The sequence below is a fragment of the Ursus maritimus genome, unplaced genomic scaffold (genome assembly GCF_017311325.1).
Source record: "Ursus maritimus isolate PB19 unplaced genomic scaffold, ASM1731132v1 scaffold_31, whole genome shotgun sequence".
Lineage (NCBI taxonomy): Eukaryota > Metazoa > Chordata > Mammalia > Carnivora > Ursidae > Ursus > Ursus maritimus.
In genome coordinates, this window is record NW_024425675.1 from 6,396,963 (window position 1) to 6,421,065 (window position 24,103).

The following is a 24,103-nucleotide window of genomic DNA, read 5'->3' on the forward strand; positions in this document are numbered from 1 at the left end:
AAACAGATTGCCTACGCATTGCTGCCATGTCGGGATGAAAATATCAGATCCGATGTTAGTTTTCAGGAATCCAGGGTTTACCTATTCAGTCCCTAGGGGATTCTCCAGCAGAGGCATTCTGAAATTCCTGTCTAGAGATTCATAACAAAGAGAAAGAGCAGGGGATGGGGGACACTTGAAACCAAAAGCTTGTCCTTTAGCTCTGTGGAAAGCAGCCTTGGAAAACAGAGTTTAAAAAATAAACACCAACCCCATATCGTCCTAACAGGCCTTTGCCCTCACAACCTCAACCATAAAGGAATCGGCTTGCACTCCCCTTTTCCACCTCTGAATTAGGCAAAGCAGGAGAGGAACCACGGGGCCCCAGGGTGTGGGGTGGGCAGAAGGGGCGGGGGGAGTATGTGGAGCTGCTCTGGGTCCCTGTGGCTTGTCAGCAGGCAGAGGGAGTTCACAGGCCCTCCCCTGCAGGCACCCACCCGCCTGGCTGGCTTTGGTGTTTATTTTACTCCCAAACTGCTAATTTCCCATTGTTCAAGGCCAAGTTAGAGAGCACCGAAGCATTGCTATTCCCCTTTCTCCTTCAACTGCCCTCTCTTGTGGCTGTTTGATTCCTAATGAGCAGGTCCAGGGAGCCCAGGCCAGGAAAAGGAAAGGAGAGGAGACCCTTAGCGACTGGCTACCAACCCTTGCCAGCAGGGCGACCAGGATCCCTTAGGGAAGAGGAGAAGAAGGCAGCTGAAAAGGGAAGGGAAGGCCTGGCATCACAGGGTGACCTGGATCTACCTTGGAACTCCTACGTGGCCAAACCTCAGGATGTTAGAGACAATGAACTGAAGACAGTAAAAAAAATAAAAAAAGTTTATTTCTCCAATAATCAGCAGTGACTACCGAGCTAATCTTAAATTTATTCTAATTAAAATGTGTAAAAAAAAAAAGTTCTCAATCAGTCCTTGTGACTTGCTCCTCGATAATAAAGATAGGACTCTGCTCACCCTCCCCCTGGCATTTCCATCTTAAGCAAGGTTGTCCGACAGGTTTTCAGGACAAGAGACGTATTCATGGACCTGGTCACACTGAGCCAGCAGGTGCCCATCAGTTTGAAGGTATGTGCATTTCGTGAACATCCAGTTAGCAGAACCAGACACACCGCACTGTCCCCTGAAATCAGACCTGTGCCAAAGGCACAGGCAGAATGGTGGGTTTTTATCCCATCCTTGCCTGCTCAGAAAAGGAAAGCGCCCTCTTTAATAGGAACAGTCTATCTTTCTTGGCTATTAGACCATATAAGCTATTGGACTGGGTGGCAGAAAGTGACTGTGAAGTTATTAAAGACTAAATCTTCATTTGCTACCTATTTATATAGTACTTTGTTTTTAAGCACATTGTCAGGCTTTTTTTATGGATATAATTTTAACCCGGACACATGCTTACCCTGTGTTAAGCTTAAAATATGCTGATACAGCTTGAACTCCCTCCTGCAACACTGATTCAAAATAGTCACAGCTCTCCAGGTCTGAGTATTAGCTCAAGAATCAACTTTCTTTTAAAAAGAATTTAAAACTCCCATCCTTAAATGCATTATGTCGTCCCCTTGTGGCAAAAAGGAGTTGATGCATTTTCCAAAGTCAATTTTGCAAACCCCCCTCTTAAATGGCAAGCCCGAAGTCATCTGAGATATACGCGAGCTGAAATGTTAGCAAATGATTCCATTCATTTACTCCACAAATACGTACTAAGTGTCCCTGTTCTGGGGCTGCGGAAAGAGAATCAGCCAGGATACAAGAGAAAATTCCATTCTGGTCATCAAGGGCCAAGTATAATGTAATGTCCCACATGCCCAGTGGACTGTTAATGTGTGTGAAATGTATGTGACAGGAGTTAAGTATCAGATACTCTGGAAGCAAGACTGATTTTGTATTGCTGGTCTCGCTCCTCAAAGCCCCGTCTGTCCCTGTCCCCTCCCTTTCCCCTTCCCTTCCCTCCAGGCAGACCCTGAGTTGGCCGCCCATGCCCTCAGCAAGCATCCGCTAAATAAAGTGACGCATGAAATCCAAACTAACGAGGCTTTATTATCAGCTACATAAAAGGGCTTTGGCTGTTTTCAACTGTCTCTATTATCAACTAAAATACTGATACTGCGAGGCAGTCTCATAAAAAAGAAACAGGTCTCTCTTTATCCATATAAACCGATGCAACGACGCACCACGATACTATAGTCTTCAGTGTTATAAACATTACAGTGCTGTGAACATTTCATTCAGAAGCTCACACCCGACGAAGCCATGATCATAAATTCCAAAGCTATAGAACACTATTGTTTTACACTCCGCTCCCCATCTGTTTTTAAGCTGGCAGCGGGGCGACCACTATCGTTCCTGCGTGAGTCCTTACGGGACGTCAGGTGCTAGACACACGGGGCAGCAACGTCACGCCAGCTGGGTGCACGGGCTTCGGCGGAGGGAGGCTCCGTGCCCAGAAGGGCTCTGACCCACCCCACGTGGAGAAGTCCAGGTGCTGGGGTGGTTGCTGTCTGCTCTGGGCTCAGAGGGAGGAAGGGCAGTGGCTTGAACATTTTACAAGACAAAGGACAACAGAGTCGCTCGAAGCACAAACACTCACAAAAACTGAATACAGGTAGGTTCTCATTTCTGTTTAAAAATTCCACCTCACCTGCCCAGGTGCTGTTCAGTCTCTTGCTGCTGCGATTTTTCCACCTAACGGCGAGCTCTCCATGATGGAGATTTAAATGTCAAGGGGTCCACAGCCACAGGTCTCCGTTAGTTATGGAGGAAAGGGGAGGTGGCATTTTACAAGACGTACTGTGTGACCTCAATGAACAAGGCACAGAAACAACCACTGTTAAAATACGCAAAGGGAGCTTCATTAGGGGAAATGTTAAATCGGAAAAGAAAGCCTCGATGTTCAAGCAAAACCTGTGTGACTAGCACGCTGTAAGTATAAACAAAACTCAAATAATTCCCCCACGTTTCTATTCACTTGTGTTCCAGCTCATTTTTTAGGTCCAGAGAAAGGGTGGTGGCAATATGTTTAATTGCAAGTCAGTGTCCCAATTTAAAGAAAACAATCTCCCGAGTTCTAAATTACTGATTTGTTACACTAAAGCCTTAAACAAAAGCCGGACTTGGGCTATTCAAACTCACAACAAGAGTTATCAGCTATGGTGCCCCAGGCTAATCTCTGACTTCTGCTTAAGGCTTGATAGCGGCCCTGTTAATATTTGCATAGTTAGAGGGCAGCTGTGAGAGAAGAGGGGGGTCTATAATTTTACACTGAAACTGTACTACCATGTTTTATACAAATGTTTTATACAAATTTCACACTATTTTAATAGTGCAAACAAGACACAAATTGTCCCACAGTCCTTTGCAGGCTCCAACAGGAGCCGACCGTTGGAAGTAAACTGGTAAGTGCTTGAGGCTTGCCCTGAAACCTTTACATGAAGAATAGAAGAAGCTTCTTACAAGAATATAAGCTGCTGTCCCTGAAAATCCCAACGAAACTGGTGGGGTGGGGGGGCATTTCTCATTCTCCACCTGTCGTCGAGGAAGATTCTAGGCCAAGGGACCCACTTAGCTTTACCATCAGACTCAGGTCCTCAGAAACCAAGCTGTTTTCACTAAACTCTGACCAGGCTGGTTATCAAAATCCAAATATGCAAATACCTGCTACCCCTGCCTTGCCTGCCTCCTTTATCACAGACAGGAATTCACGGCGCTTGGGCAATTCACCTCAGCCCGCACCCTCTACGGAAAAGAATATTATGACAGAAGTTCCCAAATTAGCAGTATATTTTATAATTACAGAAATAGAATTTCTGTAATTATAAATACCCATAATATAGAATATTTTGAACAATGTGTCAAATTTTATTAAGAATGTTTAACACTACATACAGATTTAGCCACGGTCAATATACAAATCCAATAATTTTTTTTAAAAGGCAGTATTTTTTTGTTTTGTTTCTTAGATTTAATTTATTTCGGAGCAGTGGGGAGGGGCAGATGGAGAGGGAGGAGCAGACGTCCACCCAGCAGCGGGGAGCCCGACATGGGGCTCGATCCCAGGATCCTGAGATCATGACATGAGCTGAAGGCAGACACCTAACTGACTGAGCCACCCAAGCGTCCTTGGTTTGTTGTTGTTTTTTAAGATTTTATTTTTCATTTATTTGAGAGAGAGAGCGCTAGAGAGAGCACAAGCAGGGGGAGAGAAGAAAGAGAGGGACAAGCAGACTCTCCACTGAGCAGGGAGCCTGAGGCAGGCAGGGCTCGATCCCAGAACCCCCAGATTATGACCTGAACTGAAGGCTCACGCTTAACCACTGACCCCCCCAGGTGCCCCAAGACAGCATGTTGTTAAAGGTACAGACTCCAAATCCTATCCTTGGAGATTCAATAAGCCCTTTTATTCTATTCGCCCAGTTCTAAAGAGTTTGATTGTCTGACTCCCCAGCCCCCGACAAGACAAGACGCAGAGAAGCTTCCGGAAGGTTAAGAACGCTAAGAGGGGAGGAGGAGCTGGTCCAGGGGTGGAGGCCTCCTTCACATCTGCTTAGCTCTGCCTTTGCTACCTGACATCCGTTAAGCCAGGAAGCGTAAGTCCAAGCTACACTGGCCTCCTCCACAGAATTCGGGGTTCTTGCGGGTGGGGCCCCGCAAGCGGCCACCGCTGTGTTTCCAGGACGGCAGACAGGCATGCGCACCCTCGGGGAGCACTGAAAGGAGGTTCACCTGGAGAGCAGGTGGAGTGGCCGTGTTCCCAGCAAGCCTGCTCAAGCCGACATGCGGGGCCTCGCAGGGCACAGCGTGGAGGGGGCGCCTGGATTCCAGCCCCACGTACACTGAGGGCAAAGTGCCCTGACAGCAATGACACTTACAAAGGATGGGGACAGGAACAGAAGCGTCACAGCTATTTAGCTGAGTGGCAAAGAAAAGTCATTTCATTCATCCTACGAATCAGTTTCCTGATGGGGAAAGACCAGCTAATTAGGTAAACACAGAACAAAACACCCTTTGGCGGGCAGATCTTAACTCAGTTTGCAAGACATAAATACATATTACAGGGAAAAGGTCTACAGCTCCTCCTTGTGCTTGATTTCTACCGGTTTCTACTGCACGGGCTGGCTCCACACCTCCTGTCACACACGCCTTCTTCAACTGCCTCACTGTCGCACGTGATCATGCTTCACCTGCCATGTCCCCCGCCACAGACCCAGGGCACCTGGCCACCGGTCATGGCGCACAGAGAAGTGACCCACTTCAAGAAGCTGTCCTCACCCCCCTGGGGTTCGTGGCCCCTGGGGAAGAGCAGCGTCCTTCTAGCCTCTGGGCTCCTCACTCCCCAGGTCTGGCTCTGAGACCATTCCAGCAGCTTTCCTGCAGTGGCCTGCCTGTCTCTGCGCACGTCTGAGAATGCAGGCTGCGCCACGTGCCCCTTCCCCGGGTGCAGTGAGAGCTCAGCTCAGCTCTGCCAGGGGGACCCTGCTGCTGTTGTCCACCTGTCATTTGTCTTTTAAAACTTCCTTTCCCTCTGGACCCAGAGCTCAAGGTGAGAACGTTCCAGCGAGCCACCGGCAATGGGGTCGTTGAGGGGTTTGGGAAATGGTGCCATAATTAGTGAGGCACGGGGTCCAGCCCGCGGGCATCCAGCCAGCGGGGTCACCCATCCTCTGCTGCACTCTCCTTTCTCCTGCCTTCTTACCAGGGAAAGCAAGTTCTGGCCCGGTGCCAAGTACAGGCAGAAGTTCTCCTAGGCAAGCATGGATCAGAGCTAGCTCTCTCCATGTCCACAGTCTTTCATGCTATGTCTACCATGTCTACATGCTTTCAATAGCTCATTTGATCTTCATGTCACCAAAACTGATATTGTAAAAATGTTTTATAATGTACAAAGCAATTTAGGCAATGTGGCATCACGTGATCCTGCTGGCATGAAGGGGACTATCCCCGTCCCCATCTGTGAGATGGGGAAACTGACCTCCAGAGAGGCTAAAGCAGCTTAACCCGTGGGTCCTGTACAAGGGTATGAGACTGAGGAAGGGCTGTCTGTCCCCTAAAGCTACACGAAGCCCTGGATTCCTGCTTGAGGTTTAAAAGGCAAAGGTGATCAACCCGCATCACAAATTCAAGTACTTAGCCATGGTTGCTCCCAATTCTGGTTCCCTTTCCCTCCCTCCCTCTCCTCTACCAGCTCCCTCCCTCCCTCCCTCTCTCTCTCCACCAGCCCCCTCCCTCCCTCTCTCTCTCTCACTCTCCACCAGCCCCTTCCCTCCCTCTCTGCTCTCTCCAGCTTCAGGGGAGACTTGCAGATATTATGAAAAGGATTATCCCATATGTTCTAAAACTCAGCGGCAGCTAAGTCTGGGGTGAGCAGGGACCAGGAGATGCGTATCTTGGGCTATTGGGAGAAGTGCCTCCATTTCTTCTTATGAATCATGTAAAAAGCCCATTAGGGTCTATTCAAAACTGCTGTTTTTAAGTCTTGGCGATCTGGCTATGCAGACATTGGACTCTGGCTAAGCAAAGGGTGAGCAAGAAAATTTTCAAACAAGACTCTCCCTACATTCTTCTGGTGACAGATTTGGACCAGGAGCTAACGCACACCCCAGCCAGAGCTGAAGGGAAACAATGCTATCTACAGCTGCCTCGGGGCATCTTTCTGAGCAAGAAATAGCCTCTCCCCACTCCCTCCCAGTGGCAGCTCCAATTTTTTTTTTTTAATTGATGCAAGGGTGTGGATAATCTTTGTAAGCCAATATATCATTTGGTTTAGCTTTAGAAATATTTGATCATGCTGATTTGGCAAAGAAAAAAAAAAGCGCTCTCTANNNGGAATGGTTCATCTCTGCAGTAACTAGTCTGAGCAAGTCAGGAACTAGTTTGAGACGCTGACAGACGGTGAGTCTCCAGCTGACCAGTAGGGGCTCTGACACTGGGGCCCACACTGGACGCCTGAGCCTGATCTTGGCCTTCGGGCAAACTCACAGGCTAACAGCTGCTTCTTCCTGTTGCCTAGAAAATGTGGTACAAGTTCTGAATCGCAAGACACTTTCTTTTTTTCTCCATTTTGCCCAGTCTTTCTTGTATGTTTTACAGTTTTTTGTAGTCTTCCGGGAGGAAGCACAAAAGCCAAAATCAATCCCCAGACGATCACATTGACCAGATGGGGGCTCCTCACAAGATGCAAACCAAAGCCCACAGGGCAAATGTAATTTATAGCAAACATGAAAGATGCCCGTGAAGTGAGACATATATTATCTAGGGTACCGGTCCTGGAGCCCTCTTCTGTGTCGTCTGCTATTCTGAATGCCCGTCCTTCTGAACAAAGTGGAGGTAGACATAAAGTGTCATTTACATGTAGCCCACTAATGAATGGAGAAAATATGCTACAAGTTGAAAAAAAAAAAAAGATGGTCTAGTATTTAGCACTTCGGGCAAGATGAGACTGTTACAAAATCACTGAAAAATTTAACTGAATTCTGGTCATTAGTTATGTATAACACAGACGAGGAATCAGGAAGAGGAGACCAAATTCATTTGGGACCTCACGGTAGAATTAGTTACCTTTAGGGTTGGAAAGGGCTTTGGAAATCCTGTGGTTTAACAGTTTTCCACTGTAGCAGAGTGTCAGCCTCTCCGGAGGAGCCTAAAACCCTCCCCGAACCCCAGCCACTCCAGACTGAAGGCACCAGAATCCATCTCAAGGTGGGACCCAGGCTCCGGGATCTTGTGAGGGATTCCCTGGGAGAGAGGATTTAGGGGGCGGCCCGGGGTGAGAACCACAGCTCACTGTGTGTCCCCATCTGAGGAAGGAACACACGCAGGTGGGCTAAGGGGGAGGCAGCGGCAAAGGTAAGACTGTAAGAACTCTGCGAAGACAGACAGTTTGACTTCTTCTTTGCCGATCTGGATACCTTTTATCCCTTTTTGTCATGTGATTGCTGTTGCAAGGACTTCTAGTACTATGTTGAATAATAGTGGCGAGAGTGGGCATCCTTGTCGTGTTCCTGATCTTAAGGGAAAGGCTTCCAGCTTTTCCCCATTGAGAATGATATTTGCTGTAGGCTTTTCATAGATGGTTTTTATGAGATTGACGAATGTACCCTCTATCCCTACACTCTGAAGGGTTTTAATCAGGAAATGATGCTGTATTGTGTCAAATGCTTTTTCTGCATCAATTGAGAGGATCATAGGATTTTTGGTTTTTTCCTTCTGGATAAAATCTATGACACTGATCGATTTGCGAATATTGAACCACGCTTGCATCCCAGGTATGAATCCCACTTGGTCATGATGGATAATCCTTTTAATGTACTGTTGGATTCTATTCGCCAGGATCTTGTTGAGGATTTTGGCGTCCATATTCATTAGGGAAATCGGTCTGTAATTCTCCTTTTTGATGGGGTCTTTGCCTGGTTTGGGGATCAAGGTAATATTGGCGTCATAGAATGAGTTTGGTAGCTTTCCTTCTGTTTCTATATTTTGAAATAGCTTTAGGAGAATAGGTATTATTTCTTCTTAGAATGTTTGGTTAAATTCCCTGGGGAATCCATCAGGCCATGGAGTTTTGGTTTTTGGAAGGTTTTTTATCACTGTTTCAATCTCATGATACTCTATATGGAAAACCCAAAAGAATCCACTCCCAAACTATTAGAAGTTATAGAGCAATTCAGTAATGTGGCAGGATACAAAATCAATGCTCAGAAATCAGCTGCATTTCTATACCCGAATAATGAGACTGAAGAAGAGAAATTAGGGAATCCATCCATTTACAATAGCACCAAAAACCATATGTTACCTGAATTAACAACCAGAGGCGTAAAGGATCTATATTCTAGAAACTATAATGCTCTTGAAAGACATTGAAGAAGACAAAAAGATGGAAAAATATTCCATGCTCATGGATCAGAAGAATTAACATAGTTAAAATGTCCATGCTACCCAGAGCAATCTACACTTTCAATGCCATCCCGATCAAAATGCCAATGACATTTTTCAAAGAACTGGAACAAACAGCCCTTAAATTTGTGTGGAACCAGAAAAGGCCCCGAATCTCGGGAACTGTTGAAAAGGAAAAACAAAGCTGGGGGCATCACAATGCCGGTTCGAGCTGTACTACAAAGCTGTGATCACAAGACAGCATGGTACTGGCACAAAAACAGACACATAGACCAATGGAACAGAATAGAGAACCCAGAAATGGACCCTCAGCTCTTTGGGCAACTAATCTTTGATAAAGCAGGAAAAAACATCCAGTGGAAAAAAGACAGTCTCTTCAATAAATGGTGCTGGGAAAATTGGACAGATACATGCAAAAGAATGAAACTTGACCACTCTCTCACACCATACACAAAGATAAACTCCAAATGGATGAAAGATCTCGATATAAGACAGGAATCCATCAAAATCCTAGAGGAGAACATAGGCAGCAACGTCTACGACATCGGCCAAAGCAACCTTTTTCATGACACATCTCCAAAGGCAAGAGAAACAAAGATAAAATGAACTTGTGGAACTTCATCAAGATAAAAAGCTTCGCAGCAAGGAAACAGTCAAAAAACTAAGAGGCAGCCCACGGAATGGGAGAATATATTTGCAAATGATGCTACAGATAAAAGACTGGTATCCAAGATCTACAAAGAACTTCTCAAACTCAATACACGAGAAACAAATAAACAAATCATAAAATGGGCAGAAGATATGAACAGACACTTTTCCAATGGTGAATACAAATGGCTAACAGACACATGAAAAAATGTTCAAAATCATTAGCCATCAGGGAAATTCAAATCAAAACCACACTAAGATACCACCTTACGCCAGTTAGAATGGCAAAAATTGACAAGGCAAGAAACAATTGCTGGAGAGGATGTGGAGAAAGGGGATCCCTCCTACATTGTTGGTGGGAATGCAAGTTGGTACAGCCACTCTGGAAACAGTGTGGAGGTCCCTTAAAAGTTAAAAATTGAGCTACCCTATGATCCAGCCATTGCACTACTGGGTATTTACCCCAAAGATACAGATGTGTAGTGAAGAGAGGGCCATATGCACAATGTTCATAGCAGCAATGTCCACAATAGCTAAATCGTGGGAGGAGCCGAGATGCCCTTCAACAGATGACTGGATTAAGAAGTTGTGGTCCACATATACAATGGAATATTACTCAGCTATCAAAAAGAACAATTTCTCAACATTTGCTGCAACATGGACGGCACTGGAGGAGATAATGCTAAATGAAATAACTCAAGCAGAGAAAGACAATTATCATATGGTTTCTCTCATCTATGGAACATAAGAACTAGGAAGATCGGTAGGGGAAGAAAGGGATAAAGAAAGGGGGGTAATCAGAAGGGGGAAGGAAGCATGAGAGACTATGGACTCTGAGAAACAAACTGAGGGCTTCAGAGGGGAGGGGGTGGGGGAATGGGATAGGCCGGTGATGGGTAGTAAGGAGGGCCCGTATTGCATGGTGCACTGGGTGTTATACGCAACTAATGAATCATGGAACTTTACATCAAAAACTAGGGATGTACTGTATGGTGACTAACATGATATAATAAAAAAACACTAAAAAAAAAAAGAAAAGTCAGGTAAGAGTAAAAAAAAAAAAAAAGACTGTAAGAACTCAACCATCTCTTTTTTAGACACCAGCACCATTTACATAGTAAAGTTTGTCGCAAGGCAGGGTATTTAAGCAACCATTATTAGAGAAAATGGGATTCAAACGTGACCAGTCCCAGAACTGGGGGCAAAAAGGATTCCACTCAAACTCAAGGAGTGGAATGATGATAAAAATTCAGCCACACAAGTTCCCAGTGAACCAGGAAAAAGGAGGAGACGAGGCAACGAAGGGCATGGTCACCAAAATCCCTCTGTCGCTCTGCAGAGTGCCCTCCCAGGGCTCCCTGCTAGGGGATCCCTTTTGTAAGAGATGGTAGTCAGAAGGACTGCCGGACCCAAGTTACACTGACATGATTATGATTATAACCAACACTCAGATGGCGAGCAGTGCACTTCGAGAAATCAGATAGAACCACAGGACCCAGGCACTCCCCTGGAGCGTTCTTTGTTCAAAACCCTCTTTCCTGGCTCCATGGCTCTCTGTCATTAATCTACAGGATTCATGTGCTAACTTGAAAGCTTTATATTTTGTTGTGGTTTTCATCCTCTGTATCTCAGAAACATGTTACTGCAATTGTACAAGTTTGTCATCCAAGCAAAACAGCTAACAAGAGCAGCATAAATAAGTTCCCAGAGAAAAGACATTAAAAATTTCCCCCCTAGAGTTTTATTTGTTCACTTTGTTTTCCAAAATACCACATGCCATGTTTTACTCTAAAACCAGTGCAGACATCAGGTTTATGGAAGCCCAGAGCAAAAGGATGAGGAAGATAGAAACGAGCTCTTTTTCACCTGTGACAAAGATGCTTCTTCACTGCTATCAGGGAGCGCTGCATTCTAATGTATGTCTCTAAAAGAGGAAATGTGTTTAGGCTGGCAGGCTATACCCCTTCTCCCCAGCACCAAGCCACTTCGGGGCCCCAATTTCGGGAGGGGTTAAGTCTGAGGTACAATTGACAATTAAATCATGCAGGTCTTGCCCCAGGCCCAGTTCAGGATTGAACCCGTGGCTTTCAGCTCTGATACCATCACAGGCAACTAAGGACAGGAAGAGACTGTGCTTAACGCAAACAGCTGCTCGGAGGTCAGCGGCTGGGGCTCTTCAAGAGAGGAGTTCAAACCCCAGCACTAGTGTTTCCCAGCTCTGTGGCTCTGAGGCCAATGACGCCCCGCTTAAGATGGAGGTTAGGTGGTTGTAAGGATCGAGGACACTCCCGTCTATAATAAAGGTCTCTGCTCCAGCAGGCGCTTTTTTTTTTTTTTTTTTAAAGATCTTATTTATTTGAGAGAGTGAGAGTGATAAAGAGAGCACAAGCAGGGGGAGCAGTAGAGGGAGAGGGAGAAGCAGGCTTCCCGCTGAGCAGGGAGCCCAATGCAGGGCTGGATCCCAGGACCCCGAGATCATGACCTGAGCCGAAGGCAGACGCTTAAGCGACTGAGCCACCCAGGTGCCCCGTCACGCAGGCTTCTGTAGCCAACCACTCCTTGGCTCATCATCTGAAGCTCTCCACCACACACACTTGGCTCCCCCTTTCCCTTTCCATCCGTTCTTCTGTCCGGCACCCCTTCCCAGCACACGTATACACAAATCCCTTCCCAACTCATCACCTGTCCGTTCTGTGCTCTCGGATCATTATCGTTTTACTCTCCTGACTGTGTCTCTTTTTACCAGTTTCCTGCCTGCCAGGATCACCGTACATTCCACTTCATCCACATAAGTGAGCACTCGGTATCTTCGTGAGAAATTTGGTAGTGTTCTTTCAAAAAGTGGGGCCCTGCCTTCGGCTCAGGGCGTGATCCCGGCGTTATGGGATCGAGCCCCACATCAGGCTCCTCTGCTATGAGCCTGCTTCTTCCTCTCCCACTCCCCCTGCTTGTGTTCCCTCTCTCGCTGGCTGTCTCTATCTCTGTCAAATAAATAAATAAAATCTTTAAAAAAAAAAAAGTGGGGCCCTGGATTATCAGGTTATATTCCGACCTTTTTGCTTTGAACAAAGTATAGAGCTATCAGCCATCTTAAACACGTATCCATGCCAACGCAGGTTTGATTATTTTGCAGTAATTCACAGGCAAGGAGAACGTGGTGGGATGTTTCATGAAGTGCCCCCTGCCCTGGTCCAACTTCCAGAGCCACTGGCTCACCTGTTCCCCCACTTCCTCTCGCTGCCCCAAGCAGGCAGCTTCCTGGCTCCACAAGCCAGAAAGACTACACTCTTGCACGAAGGTGCTGGCACAGGTTAAGGGCTCACCACCAGAATGATTTTTGGAAGAAAGGACACACAAACGTCTCCATTCAGTATACAAGATAAGTGTGTGTTGGGTCCTACCTTCTAAACAAACACTTGTACATTGCGTGAACGTGTGAACTGCAGTTTTCGTGGCTTTGCAATATAATGTTTAAAGTTGAAAACTGTCAAGTCCGAAAGACAACTCTATCTAATGTTAAAAAGAGGGGAGAAATTAAAAAAAAACAAACTCTTTAAATCATTACATTGACATTAAGATGATGACCTAAAGACCTGACCACTGGATGCTTGGAGTTCTTTCTTTCCCCTCCACGGATGTGACCTTTTTTTTTTTTTTTTTTTTTTTTTTTGGAGTTATATGAATGCAAGTGCAGAACGGGACATAGTTGTTGCCGTGAAAAGCACTCAGTCCTAGGTGAAGGAGCCCACAAACCCTGTCCTTCTGTCCTTCTCACTCATCCTCTTACCCAATACACACAGTGGAAATGCAAAGAATCCTTCTTTCTTCCTTATAAAGAACCTAAGTGGGGAGGAGAGAAGTTAACACTTTTGTTTCCTGAAAGATGAAACATAGCAACTTCTGTCTTTCACAGAAAGAGTTCTATGGCACGTGGTGTGAAGTCAACAGGTCCAAATGTGCAGCTTTTTAAAGAAAAAATGAGGGGCGCCTGGGTGGCTCAGTCGGTTGGGCATCCGACTCTTGGTTTCCGCTCAGGTCAAGATCTCAGGGTCATGGGACAAACCCCACACAGGCTCCACGCTGAGTGTGGAGCTTGCTTAAGATTCTCTCCCTCTCTCTTCCCCACGTGCCCCCCACCCCCCGCTACTTGCATGCTTTCTCTAAAAATAATAATAATAAAATAAAAATTAGAAAAAAGAAAAAAAGGGGGCGCCTGGGTGGCACAGTCGTTAAGTGTCTGCCTTCGGCTCAGGTCGTGATCCCAGCGTTCTGGGATCGAGCCCCACATCAGGCTCTTCCGCTGGGAGCCTGCTTCTTCCTCTCCCACTCCCCCTGCTTGTGTTCCCTCTCTCGCTGGCTGTCTCTGTCAAATAAATAAATAAAATCTTTAAAAAAAAAAAAAGACAACCAGCAAGCAAATGCTTGAAGTCCCAAATACAAGTAAAGCAGCTCTGGCTCCAGACTAAAAACTCCCCCGAGAACCAGCATATAATTTATGGTCAGACAGTTCATCTCATTTCTTCACCTGCAGTGTTGAAACATACCTGGTATTCACATTTAATAGAGCAGCTGGCTCGATCGGGAGGAAGGTGGTGGAATGACAGCGGAATGGCCAAAGGGAGCCTTCCCCCTCACAACACTTGCTTACTTAATCCGAGTACCCACCTAGGGCTGGTCAGACCACATTCTGAACAAAACGTATATTGAAAAGCACATTTAATGGGCACCTGGGGCATATGTTTTCAAATGACCTAACTGTTATTTTTGGATTTTTACTCAATTCATATAAAATTATACTGCTAATAGATGTAATCCATAAAGCCAGAACTTGATCTGCAAAGGTGACTCATGCACTGAGCCCACAGCACAGTCTTTGAAGACCCAGCTTACTTTTGTAATTTCTTGATTCATGTGAATCCTACGAAGTAAGAGAAGGTTCACAGGGAACCATTCCAGCCCTCTCCCTTGTTTCCTTGTTGCCAGCGATTAATTTCTTGTCTGTCCTTCTGGAGTTTCTTTATGCAAGAAAACCCAGACGAATGTCTCTCTTCCCTTTTCCACCCCAATCCGGAGTACCTTGAGTGCTGTTCTTTGGAGATCGGTCCCTACAGGTGCACAGACAGCACGTTCCCACATCGTCCTCACCTGTCACAGCTGCACAGCATTCCATAAGCAACCACCCAGTCTCCTGTGGATGGGCATCAAAGTTTCTAGCCTGCTGTTTGACACAAAGCTACGGCGTAGAGCCTGCGATGGAAATGTAAGTCTCTCTGAAGGTGTTCTGGCTGCTACTGCCAAATTGCTCCTCAGAGACACGGTGCCATTTTCGTTCCCATCAGCAATGGCTCTTCATTCCCCAGCTCGCAATGGACTTCTAGATTTTCACTATTCTGAGGCTTCGTGCTCACAGCACATTCTTATTTCCCTTACTCTGAAGGCAAGAGTACTTTTTCACGTTTTAGACCTATTTAAGTGTCTTTTCTCTTTTTGTGTCTGCTGTCAGTTTAGATGCTTTGCCAATTTCCCTGCAGTTTCGTTTTGTTTCCGTAGGATTCCTAGGAGTTTACATATTAATATATTCACCACGTATCATGTGATACGAGTCACAGGTAGCTTCCCTAGTTTTTCCTTTCTCTCCGGTGGTGTTTTTCCCCCAATGGGAAAGTGATGGTGTTTTTTAAATACGGTTAGTTTTTATCAATGTTTTATTTCATGGCTTTTGCATGGTAAATCAGTAGGAAAAGTCTGCCAAACCCATAGTTCTGAAGAAATTTTTCCGATTTCTTTCTGGTACTCAATTTTTTTTTAATGTCAACCTACACAAAGTAGAGAGAATGCAACAATGAACTCCCCCATGCCCCCCCACCAGATTTAATTATCAAGGTTTTGCCATACTTGCTGCTTCTACTCCTTCTCTCTCCTACAACATTATTTTAAAGCAAACCCAAGATATCAAGTCATTTTACCCCTGTATACTTCAATATGCATTTAAAAACACTGTAGACCTCTTCTTTCATGGCTATCATGCTATTATCATATATAACAAAATTAACAAGCGATTTGATATCATCTAATAACGTGATCGACATTCAATTTTCTCCAATGGCCTCCATAATGTTTTTATGCAGTTGGCTTGTTCAAATCAGGATGTATTTGTGGTTTAATTTTTTTTAAACGTGTAGCTAAATATTTGATCTACTAAAAATTTATCCTCACATATGATACGACTTACTTATCTTTCCACTTGGTTATACAGTTGCCTGAACATTTAGCAGTCTAGTTTCCCCATTGATTTTAAATCACTTTTTCCCATTATTGTATTTATTTCCATATATATTTGGGACTATTTCTAGATTTCTAATCTCTTCCACTGTTCTGTTCATTCACATGTCAGGACCAGCTTTTTATTACTAAGGCATTACAATGTACTTACTAAGTGGTAGCCCTTATTTCTCCATTTGAACTTTAGAATCCACTTATCTATTTTTTTTTAACAGTGGGTATTTTATTGGAAATGTGTTAAGCTGCCTGAGGAAGAAGTGATACATTCATGATCTTGAATTTTCCTATTCTAGAACATGGGGTACACCTTTCTACTTTTTCTCAAATTCTTTTTGAATTCTTTAGGAATGTTTAACAGGTTTCTACACATAGATTTCCCATATTTCATGTTAAGTTATTCCTCGGTATTTTATCCATTTATTGCTTTAGTAAACGTGGTTTTTCTTTCCCTTAATCTCTGAGCAGGCTGTTTAGAGGGTCAGCTTTTCACGGTGTCACGTTCTTGCTCTCTGCCTCAAGAGACGCTCAGAGACCCGGGTTCTCCTGCACCCTGCCCCAGGCCACATTCCGGACGCAGAGCTGGGAGCCAGCCGAATCAGGCCACAGCCATCCTGTTGTCCTTCCTGTCCCATTCATGCACCAGGCTCAAGGAGCTGGGGATCTCGAATGAGCGGAAGATACCACAGAGCACACTATGGGAGCTGTGGGACTCCTGACCTTTTGTCAAGCTTTTACGCAACGAATAATTTGTGATTAACTGCAAGACAGGTTTGGATTTCTAAGGAAGGTCATAAAAGGCCCTCGCTGATCGCAGGCTACCCGCAGCCTCGCAGCCAAGCAGGACTGGTTCTCTACTGGGAGAGAGACCTGGAGATCGCCGAGCTGAGGACTGGCATCACCTCTGCAGCAAACCCCTCTCTCGCTGGGGACACCGTGCTGTGCCCGCTTTCCTGCTGACCCTGCCTGACCTTCAGGAGGACGAACCAGTGAGGACAAAGCAAACTCAGCGCTGTGAAGCTGGAGTGAGCCTCCCCCCCTTCTCATTTCCTTCCTGCGGCTCCCACCGTGTCTCCTCCATGCTGACACACGTCTCCATCCAATCCACCCCACGGGTGATTCTGCCCACGCCACTCTGGCCCCTTCCCTTCTCTTCACACTGTAGTCAGTGGGCTTTGAGATGCATACAATCCCAGTCTCCTAACTACCTCAGTGTCTCCTGCTCCGTGCCATCCTTCACGCGGCCCAAACTCCCATGGTTTCCGGTGGCCAAGGAACACACACCACTCATCTTGTCATTCAAGGCTCTCCTTGCCTGAACAACGTCCACTCATTCTACCTCTGTCTGCCCTTCCCTCCTGCCCGCCAACCACCCTCCTTCCACATCTCCATACCCCATCCATCTTTTACACCTGTGAAGTCTCCCCGGACTCCCTCTTCCTCCTCAACTCCGATACTTTAGGACACACGCCACCCAACTGTGAATGTTCGAGCCTCTGGGCTGCCTGGGGCTCTGCAGTCCCCAACGCACTGCTTGCTTGGACCGATTTCCAAGTTGCATTTGCGCACAGAGGGATCAACTGTTTTATTTCCGTCAAGCACATCGGATCTACTCTGCTCTTTCAGTATGTGCCCTCTTGCTTTCTTTTTGCCTTCATGGAGGATAGTAACGCTCCTACAACACTCACAACACGCCCGCGAGGAGGGCTGCCCTTACTCCCTCACTTCTGCGTCCACACTGCTGGCAGCCTCTACAATTCAGGTTTCCTCAGGCCTCACCTAAATCCCTCTTCGTGTAATTCCTCGTTTACTTTTGTTTGGGGGCAAGAGAGCTTGTTCGCTACCTTGAGGACATTGCTCCTTCAAATTTTTAATGTCTCGAAGCACTCAGAAGCATGGTGCACTGGGTGTTATACGCAACTAATGAATCATGGAACTTTACATCAAAAACCAGGGATGTACTGTATGGTGACTAACATAATATAATAAAAAAAATTATTATAAAAAAAAAGAAGCCCCTCTTTTTAAAAGCTGTAGCTGTTTCAGATGTAAAGGGCCGACCACGGTGCAGGCACAGCTCTGGGTCGTCCCACACAGGGACGGCGGCAGGGAGAACCGCGGGTAAGTGCAAGTGGTTACTCATCCCCAGCTGCTCCTGAGCCAGGACAGGATGTGATAAGTGTCTCTTTTTAGCTCTGGCAGGCGTGTCCCTATGACATATGATGGTTCAAATGCCACCCCTCGTTTAAGATAAAAATTACTTGACATTTTACAACATCCGGGAATATTCTGGAGGGGGATGGGGAACAAACCAACGCCGAAGGTAGAGAAGTTCTTGAATTCAAGAGGCACCCAGATGGTCGGGTTGACTACTGTTAGATGAGGCTACAAAGCGGACAGGTCCCCAGCTCTGCAGGAGCCTGCAGGTGAGGGGCAGAAGGACCTCGAAGGAAAGCAACGGCTTGGAGAACGTCTGGTCTCAACCAGGCAGAGCTCAGAGTGAATCCTTCAAGGTGACTAGAGCCAGCTGGTTCCTTGGGACCCCAACACTTGGGATAGCCTCGATGTTCAGGGTTATATATAAATATTATAAGAAAAAGGGGCCATGCCAGCAACAGGGGGGAGAATCTGTCATTCCAGACATTAAGCTGCAGGAGATACCGAATGCCAGAGTGCGAGGGGTGAGCTGTGGAATGGTGTGAAACCTGTTAGCAAAATGTTGCCTCATTTTTTATAAAAATTTCTCTCTGCCCAAGCGGATGGCCCAGATGTTGGTGGGACTCACCTCCCCAGCTATCTCAGAAAATATCGATTCTCAGCCCTATTCCCATTACCAGTAAGAAGAGAATGTGTTCGGACTCGGGTGTGCCAGCCGGCTGCTGAGGTCGTCCAAGCAAAGTCCTGGGAATCTGGAGAAACCCGGGCAGTTACAACTGACCACAGGTTCCTAATGGCCAATGGAAATTTAATCCCCTCATTCTAGTTATTCTCAGGGAAAACTTCTTAGAGTGTTCTGCTGTCCTTTACCCGTCTTCTAGCTTCTTGTGTGTTGGAAATGACATCAGGTCATAGAATGACTAAGCATTCTTTATATCCACACATGATGGCAGTGATGGGATTGGAAGTGAACCCCACTGTGGGCTGGGCTGAATTATAGTTGAATCATTTACAAACTGATACTTGATTCCTCACTGTGAGAACTCAGGGTTTGGGAGCAGTGCTGTCTTCCCCTAAGTGCTCTGCCCATGAATACAGCAGTTGAACAAATAATTTATATGTCAAAGAAATAGCTCTGGGATGCCTGGGTGGCTCGGTCGGTTAAGCATCTGCCTTCGGCTCAGGTCATGATCCCAGGGTCCTGGGATTGAGCCCTGTACCAGGCTCCCTGTTCTGTGGGGAGTCTGCTTCTGCCTCTGCCCCTCCCCTCTGTTCATGCTCTCTCTCTGGCTCTCTCTCTCTCAAATAAATAAATAAAATCTTTAAAAAAAAAAAAAAAAGAAACAGCTTTGATCTGGTAAAAATAAGACAATGTCATGAGTTCTCTTGTTCTTAAATATGATTTTTCTAAGAGATGTTACCGAGTTTAAAAAGCACAAAAACGTAGCAAAGGAAAATTCAATTTTCAAAATATCCTTAGATCCTCCTAAGTACGCTTTTCCTAGTCACATATGTCCTGACTGTACAGCTGATTAGAACAATGCCCACAAAGCCCCCCTGCAGGTGGGTCCATTCACATGCCAGATGGATGGGTAGGCACTGGCCCAAGATGTTACAGAGGGAGGGACAGGAAGCCCATGCCAGGGACACCCACCACGCTGTGCACCAGAATCACCTGGGGGAGGATTACAGTCCCTACCTTCTAAGTCCGAGCGCACAGGCTGGGATGGGGCCCAAAATTGTATTTTTCAAGAGCTTTATCAAGCAATTCTAGTAACCATTCAATCTTCAAAAACAATCACCTTGATGAATTATGATCTGTTTCAAACTGATGATGATAGGACTCTAGTTGAATATCTTATTTAATCCAGAATTTCCTCTAGACGAATAAGTATGCAGATATTCACCTACAATTTGACATTTGAACCAAAAGAATATTCTCTTCTTTTATGTACTTTTTTTTAAAAGCCCACCTAAGGGTACTCGAAGTCCACATTATCCTCTTACATACAAGTTTCAAAAACCTACCTGACTCCACAAAAGGAGGAAAGTTTTCCTCTCCCCTTGTGGGATATGTATTTATGTATTTATGACAAGGGCTTTCTCCGTGTGAACCAGCTATAGAAGAATGCTGGTTAAATCTGATGTCCTGAGCTCCGCATCCTCAGGAAATTGGCTTTGGGATGATTGCTCAGGCATCAGAAGTAGCCACTATCATTACTGAGATCATATTTAAAAAGTTTTTAAATTAAATGATATGAAATCATTTCCCTAGATTTCAAAGAAATCCCTGGCTCAAATCATCTACTTTTAACATCAAAGTTACAAAAAGCAATTGTAATTAAATTTTAGTAAAAAAAAAGAAAAAAAAAAGTCCTTACAGCTTAAGGCTAAAATTGAAATCTATAAATCATCTTAGCCCCAATGAGGGTTAATAATAATAAACTCTGAATCAACACTGCCCCCAGCAAATGCTGCTTTTGATGTTTTATGTTTTACATATATCGGCTCATTTAATAAGCTTCAAAACAACTCTATGTGCCCTTAGAGTACCATTATCATGCCCATTTTACAGATAAAGAAATTGAGACAGACGTTGAGCTCCCTACCCGTGCTAATACGAGTAGTAACTAACAGTGTTAGAATTTGAACCCAGAGTCCAGCTCCAGGGGCCCCCGAGAAAGCAGCAGTCAGACACCAGGTTTGAGCTTTCAAACAAGTGAAACACATTAGCAAATCTTTTAAGGCAAAAGACAACATCTCTTTTAAGAAACAGCAATTTTTAACTGCTATTATTAAAATGATCATATCATAATGATCTTCTCTCATTTGCTTTAGATTTAATTAAAACAATTTTCTAGACATTTGCTACCTTGTTTTTTAAACCTTTTAGAAACATCCTAATTCTCTCAGTTATTTAAAAAAAAAAAAACCACTGTATTCTTTAGCATAGTTTCCCCATCGATACACAAAGCCAATTCAACACAGAACTGGATTAATGACAGATTTTATTTCAATTCTATTGGCAGTACCTTCTGTGTTTAATTACTCATTTCGTTAAAAGCTAAAAACTGGTTGCTCCTCACTTGTCACCTGCAGTATAAAAATGGAACTGCTTAAAACAAAACATTTAATTACTTTCCTTCCGGAGAAGGCTTGAATGAATCAGAAGTGTTACAAAGCAAATTTTCACTAAGGAGCCTGGCAGATGAGAACATCAAACAGGCTTTCAGCTCTTGATGCTTTTGGCTGATTCCTCTGTGTGTGTGTGTGTGTGTGTGTGTGTGTGTGTGTGTGTGCACGCATGCCTGGATGCACGTGCATCTTTTCGCGTGTGTTTGTGTGTTAGTTCCATTCATTAATTTCTTCACTGCACAACTACTGAACACTTGCTATGTACCAATTACTGGGGCAGTGACGGTTAGAAGTCCTAAATATCAGACGTACTAACATAAATATCAGTACAAAAATACTTTCTAAATCCTGTTTAGGGATGTCTGGGTGGCTCAGTCGGTTAAGCGTTTGCTTCGGCTCAGGTCATGATCCCAGGGTCCTGGGATCGAGCCCCACATGGGGCTCCCTGCTCAGCGGGGAGCCTGCCTCTCCCTCTCCCTCTGCCTGCCGCTCCCCCTGCTTGTGCTCCCTTTCGCTGTCAAATAAATAAATAAAATCTTTTAAAAAAGGAAGAAGAAACGAGTAAGGGAGATAAGAAAAAAAATGTGTAAAAATAATGAATATTAAAAAAAATGAATCCTGTTTAGGTATGCTTAAAAATATCTGCCACTTTGAAATATCCAATTTTTAGAATAATTAAGAGTTCACCATACTTCAGAAACACCCTGACTTCCTCACCTTCATTTCCACAACTCTGAACTGAAGTTGATGCTTTTCCTACACAATTTGCAAGAACTCACGTAATACTCCCCCTAGATAATACGCTTTAAAGAAGACCAAGTTTAGTGTTTACATTCTTATCATATAACTGGGTGGCTTATGAAACCATTACTATTTGAGGAAATTATACGTCTAGTTTTAGGATAAAAACATGGAAACCTGTTCCGTAACACTAGAGCTCAGGTAATGAGGATACAGACGTGCAAGCTGTTCCCAAATCAAACAAACTCCCCAATAAAATGACACGGAAGACAGAACCCAGATGAATAAAACCTCACACAGAAAACTTGTTAATTTGACACCGGGACTTACTATACTGCATCCATATTTTCTAGGTAAAGTGTATGGCCTGTCGTGTGTTTGTCTTCGCAACAACAGGTTTCATTTTCAATTTCTAATAATACATTAATACTTTTGCCCAATCCTGACATGACAGAGTAGAGAATGTAGTCAGAGTACCTTCCAGCCAAGCTGTTCTTCCTGGGCTCAGGTCCACACAGAGGCCAGCGCTGGGTAGTTCTAGAATGTTCTCTGGTATGCCCAAGTTTTCTGCAGGCAGGGCCGTGTGTGTGTGTGTGTGTGTGTTCTTCATGCTATTATCTGGCTATTTAAATCTAAGTGAACTAGAAAACCAGCAATGTCACATGAAGAAATTCTGTTCACTCAACTAAAAAACTCCAGAAAGCATATGAAAGGAAACCACGTATGGAGAGGGTCCTCGGAAGGATCCTCCCAGCTGATCACGCCAGGCTTCTGTGTACCCTCCGAGGTACACAGTCTACTTCTAGCCAGTGGCTCCATATCTCAAAGAAGGATCCAACTTTTCTCAAGCTCGTTTGTGTGTGGCTCTCCTTGAACAAGGGGGTAAGAGTTAGGAGACAGACGCCTCCTTGAATATTCCACAGTCTGGCGGAGAGGTTGAGGTTTTCAAGTCCCAGAACACGGCCAACGTCATGGGCCATAAGGAAGTGTCCTAGGAACCGCTGATCGTGTGACCCCGTGACTGTGGACGCGGTACAGTGGGTAAGACCGCTTCGGAGCGTCTCAGGCAAGCGGAAGGGAGAGGCGCGTCCTCATGGCGGCTGGTGATTCCAGTCCCCTTCAGGGTGCGAGAATGTTAAATAAATCTGATTTTACACAAAGCTCTAGAATGAGCCAAAACCCCAACAGCTGTACACGGTTCATTTTAAGAACCACGACCTCAACACATGAGTCTTAGGGAGGGGAAGATTTATGGTAGAGTTTGTCAAGTTCAAGTTTTACTTCATCTCCCCGATGCTGTGGAAAAGAAAACACGGTGGTTGTTGTTTTTTCTGAGGACAACAGGCTGTTTGCAGCGCCTCAACAAAACAAAACAAGGCCCTGCTGTAGAGAAGAGACATGGCCTCTGGGGCCTTGGGCAGAATGTTTCTGGATTAGTGGCTGCACAAAGCAGAAGTCAAAGCCCGGTCAGACCCAAGCCTTCCCGGGCTCGGCTTCTCACATAGACCCCCAGGGCCTGGCACAGTCGGGAGCCTCTCAACCACTGACAGAACCCCAAGGCCTTCGTTCTCCTCGGGGGGGCTGTCCAGAGGCAGCGGGCCCGGCAGACGCGGGAGAACCGCCGGGGGTTTTCACAGCCCATGGGTCTCCACCTCGATCCCTCTACTGCCCCGTTTGCCAGCGACACGGGGTGCAGAGCACAGGTGCAGAGCACAGGTGCGGCCCCCCAGCGCCGCAAGCCTCCATGAGCACAGGGCCGCCCCAGACACAGGTGGCTTAGCCATCACCGAAGCAGCCCACAGGGACGACCACCGAACCCCGCGACGGAAGGAAACAGAAGGGCCACGGCCTCCAGGATCTAAATAGAACCTCTAGGAGGAACGATCCTCTCGGAATCCCTCAGGGGACCCAAGAAGACATGAAGCCCAAAAGCATGCTTCTTGCAGCCATCCAGTGTTTAAGTTCTTGCCTACACTTCATCTGCTCAAGAATATATATTTCAGGAGATTTGCCGTAGCAGAGAAGAAACATTTTCACGTGGACGGTGAGTCACAGTCAAAGCCTGTGTGAGAAAAACAAGGGATTCTGTATAATTTGTCGGGCTGTCAGACTTCAAGGGCTCTACTGCCAAAATGATTTTGGTCAGTGAAAACGAAAACTAACCAGACGTATGACAAATGTTTACAATCAGGGTCAAGAGTGTTTACTCGTCAGCAGTTAGCTTT

The 24,103-nt window shown here is 45.4% G+C and overlaps 1 protein-coding gene across 1 annotated transcript in view; it reads right to left on the reverse strand.

The window, feature by feature from the left end:
• SVIL (supervillin) overlaps positions 1-23,773 on the reverse strand; it is a 140,446-nt gene extending 116,673 nt beyond the window's left edge. The window contains exon 1 of the mRNA XM_040645287.1: positions 22,356-23,773. Within this exon, the coding sequence (XP_040501221.1) occupies positions 22,356-22,488 (133 nt within the window). The 5' untranslated portion in view covers positions 22,489-23,773. The remainder of the gene's footprint in view (positions 1-22,355) is intronic.
• Between the last annotated feature and the right edge of the window lie 330 nt (positions 23,774-24,103).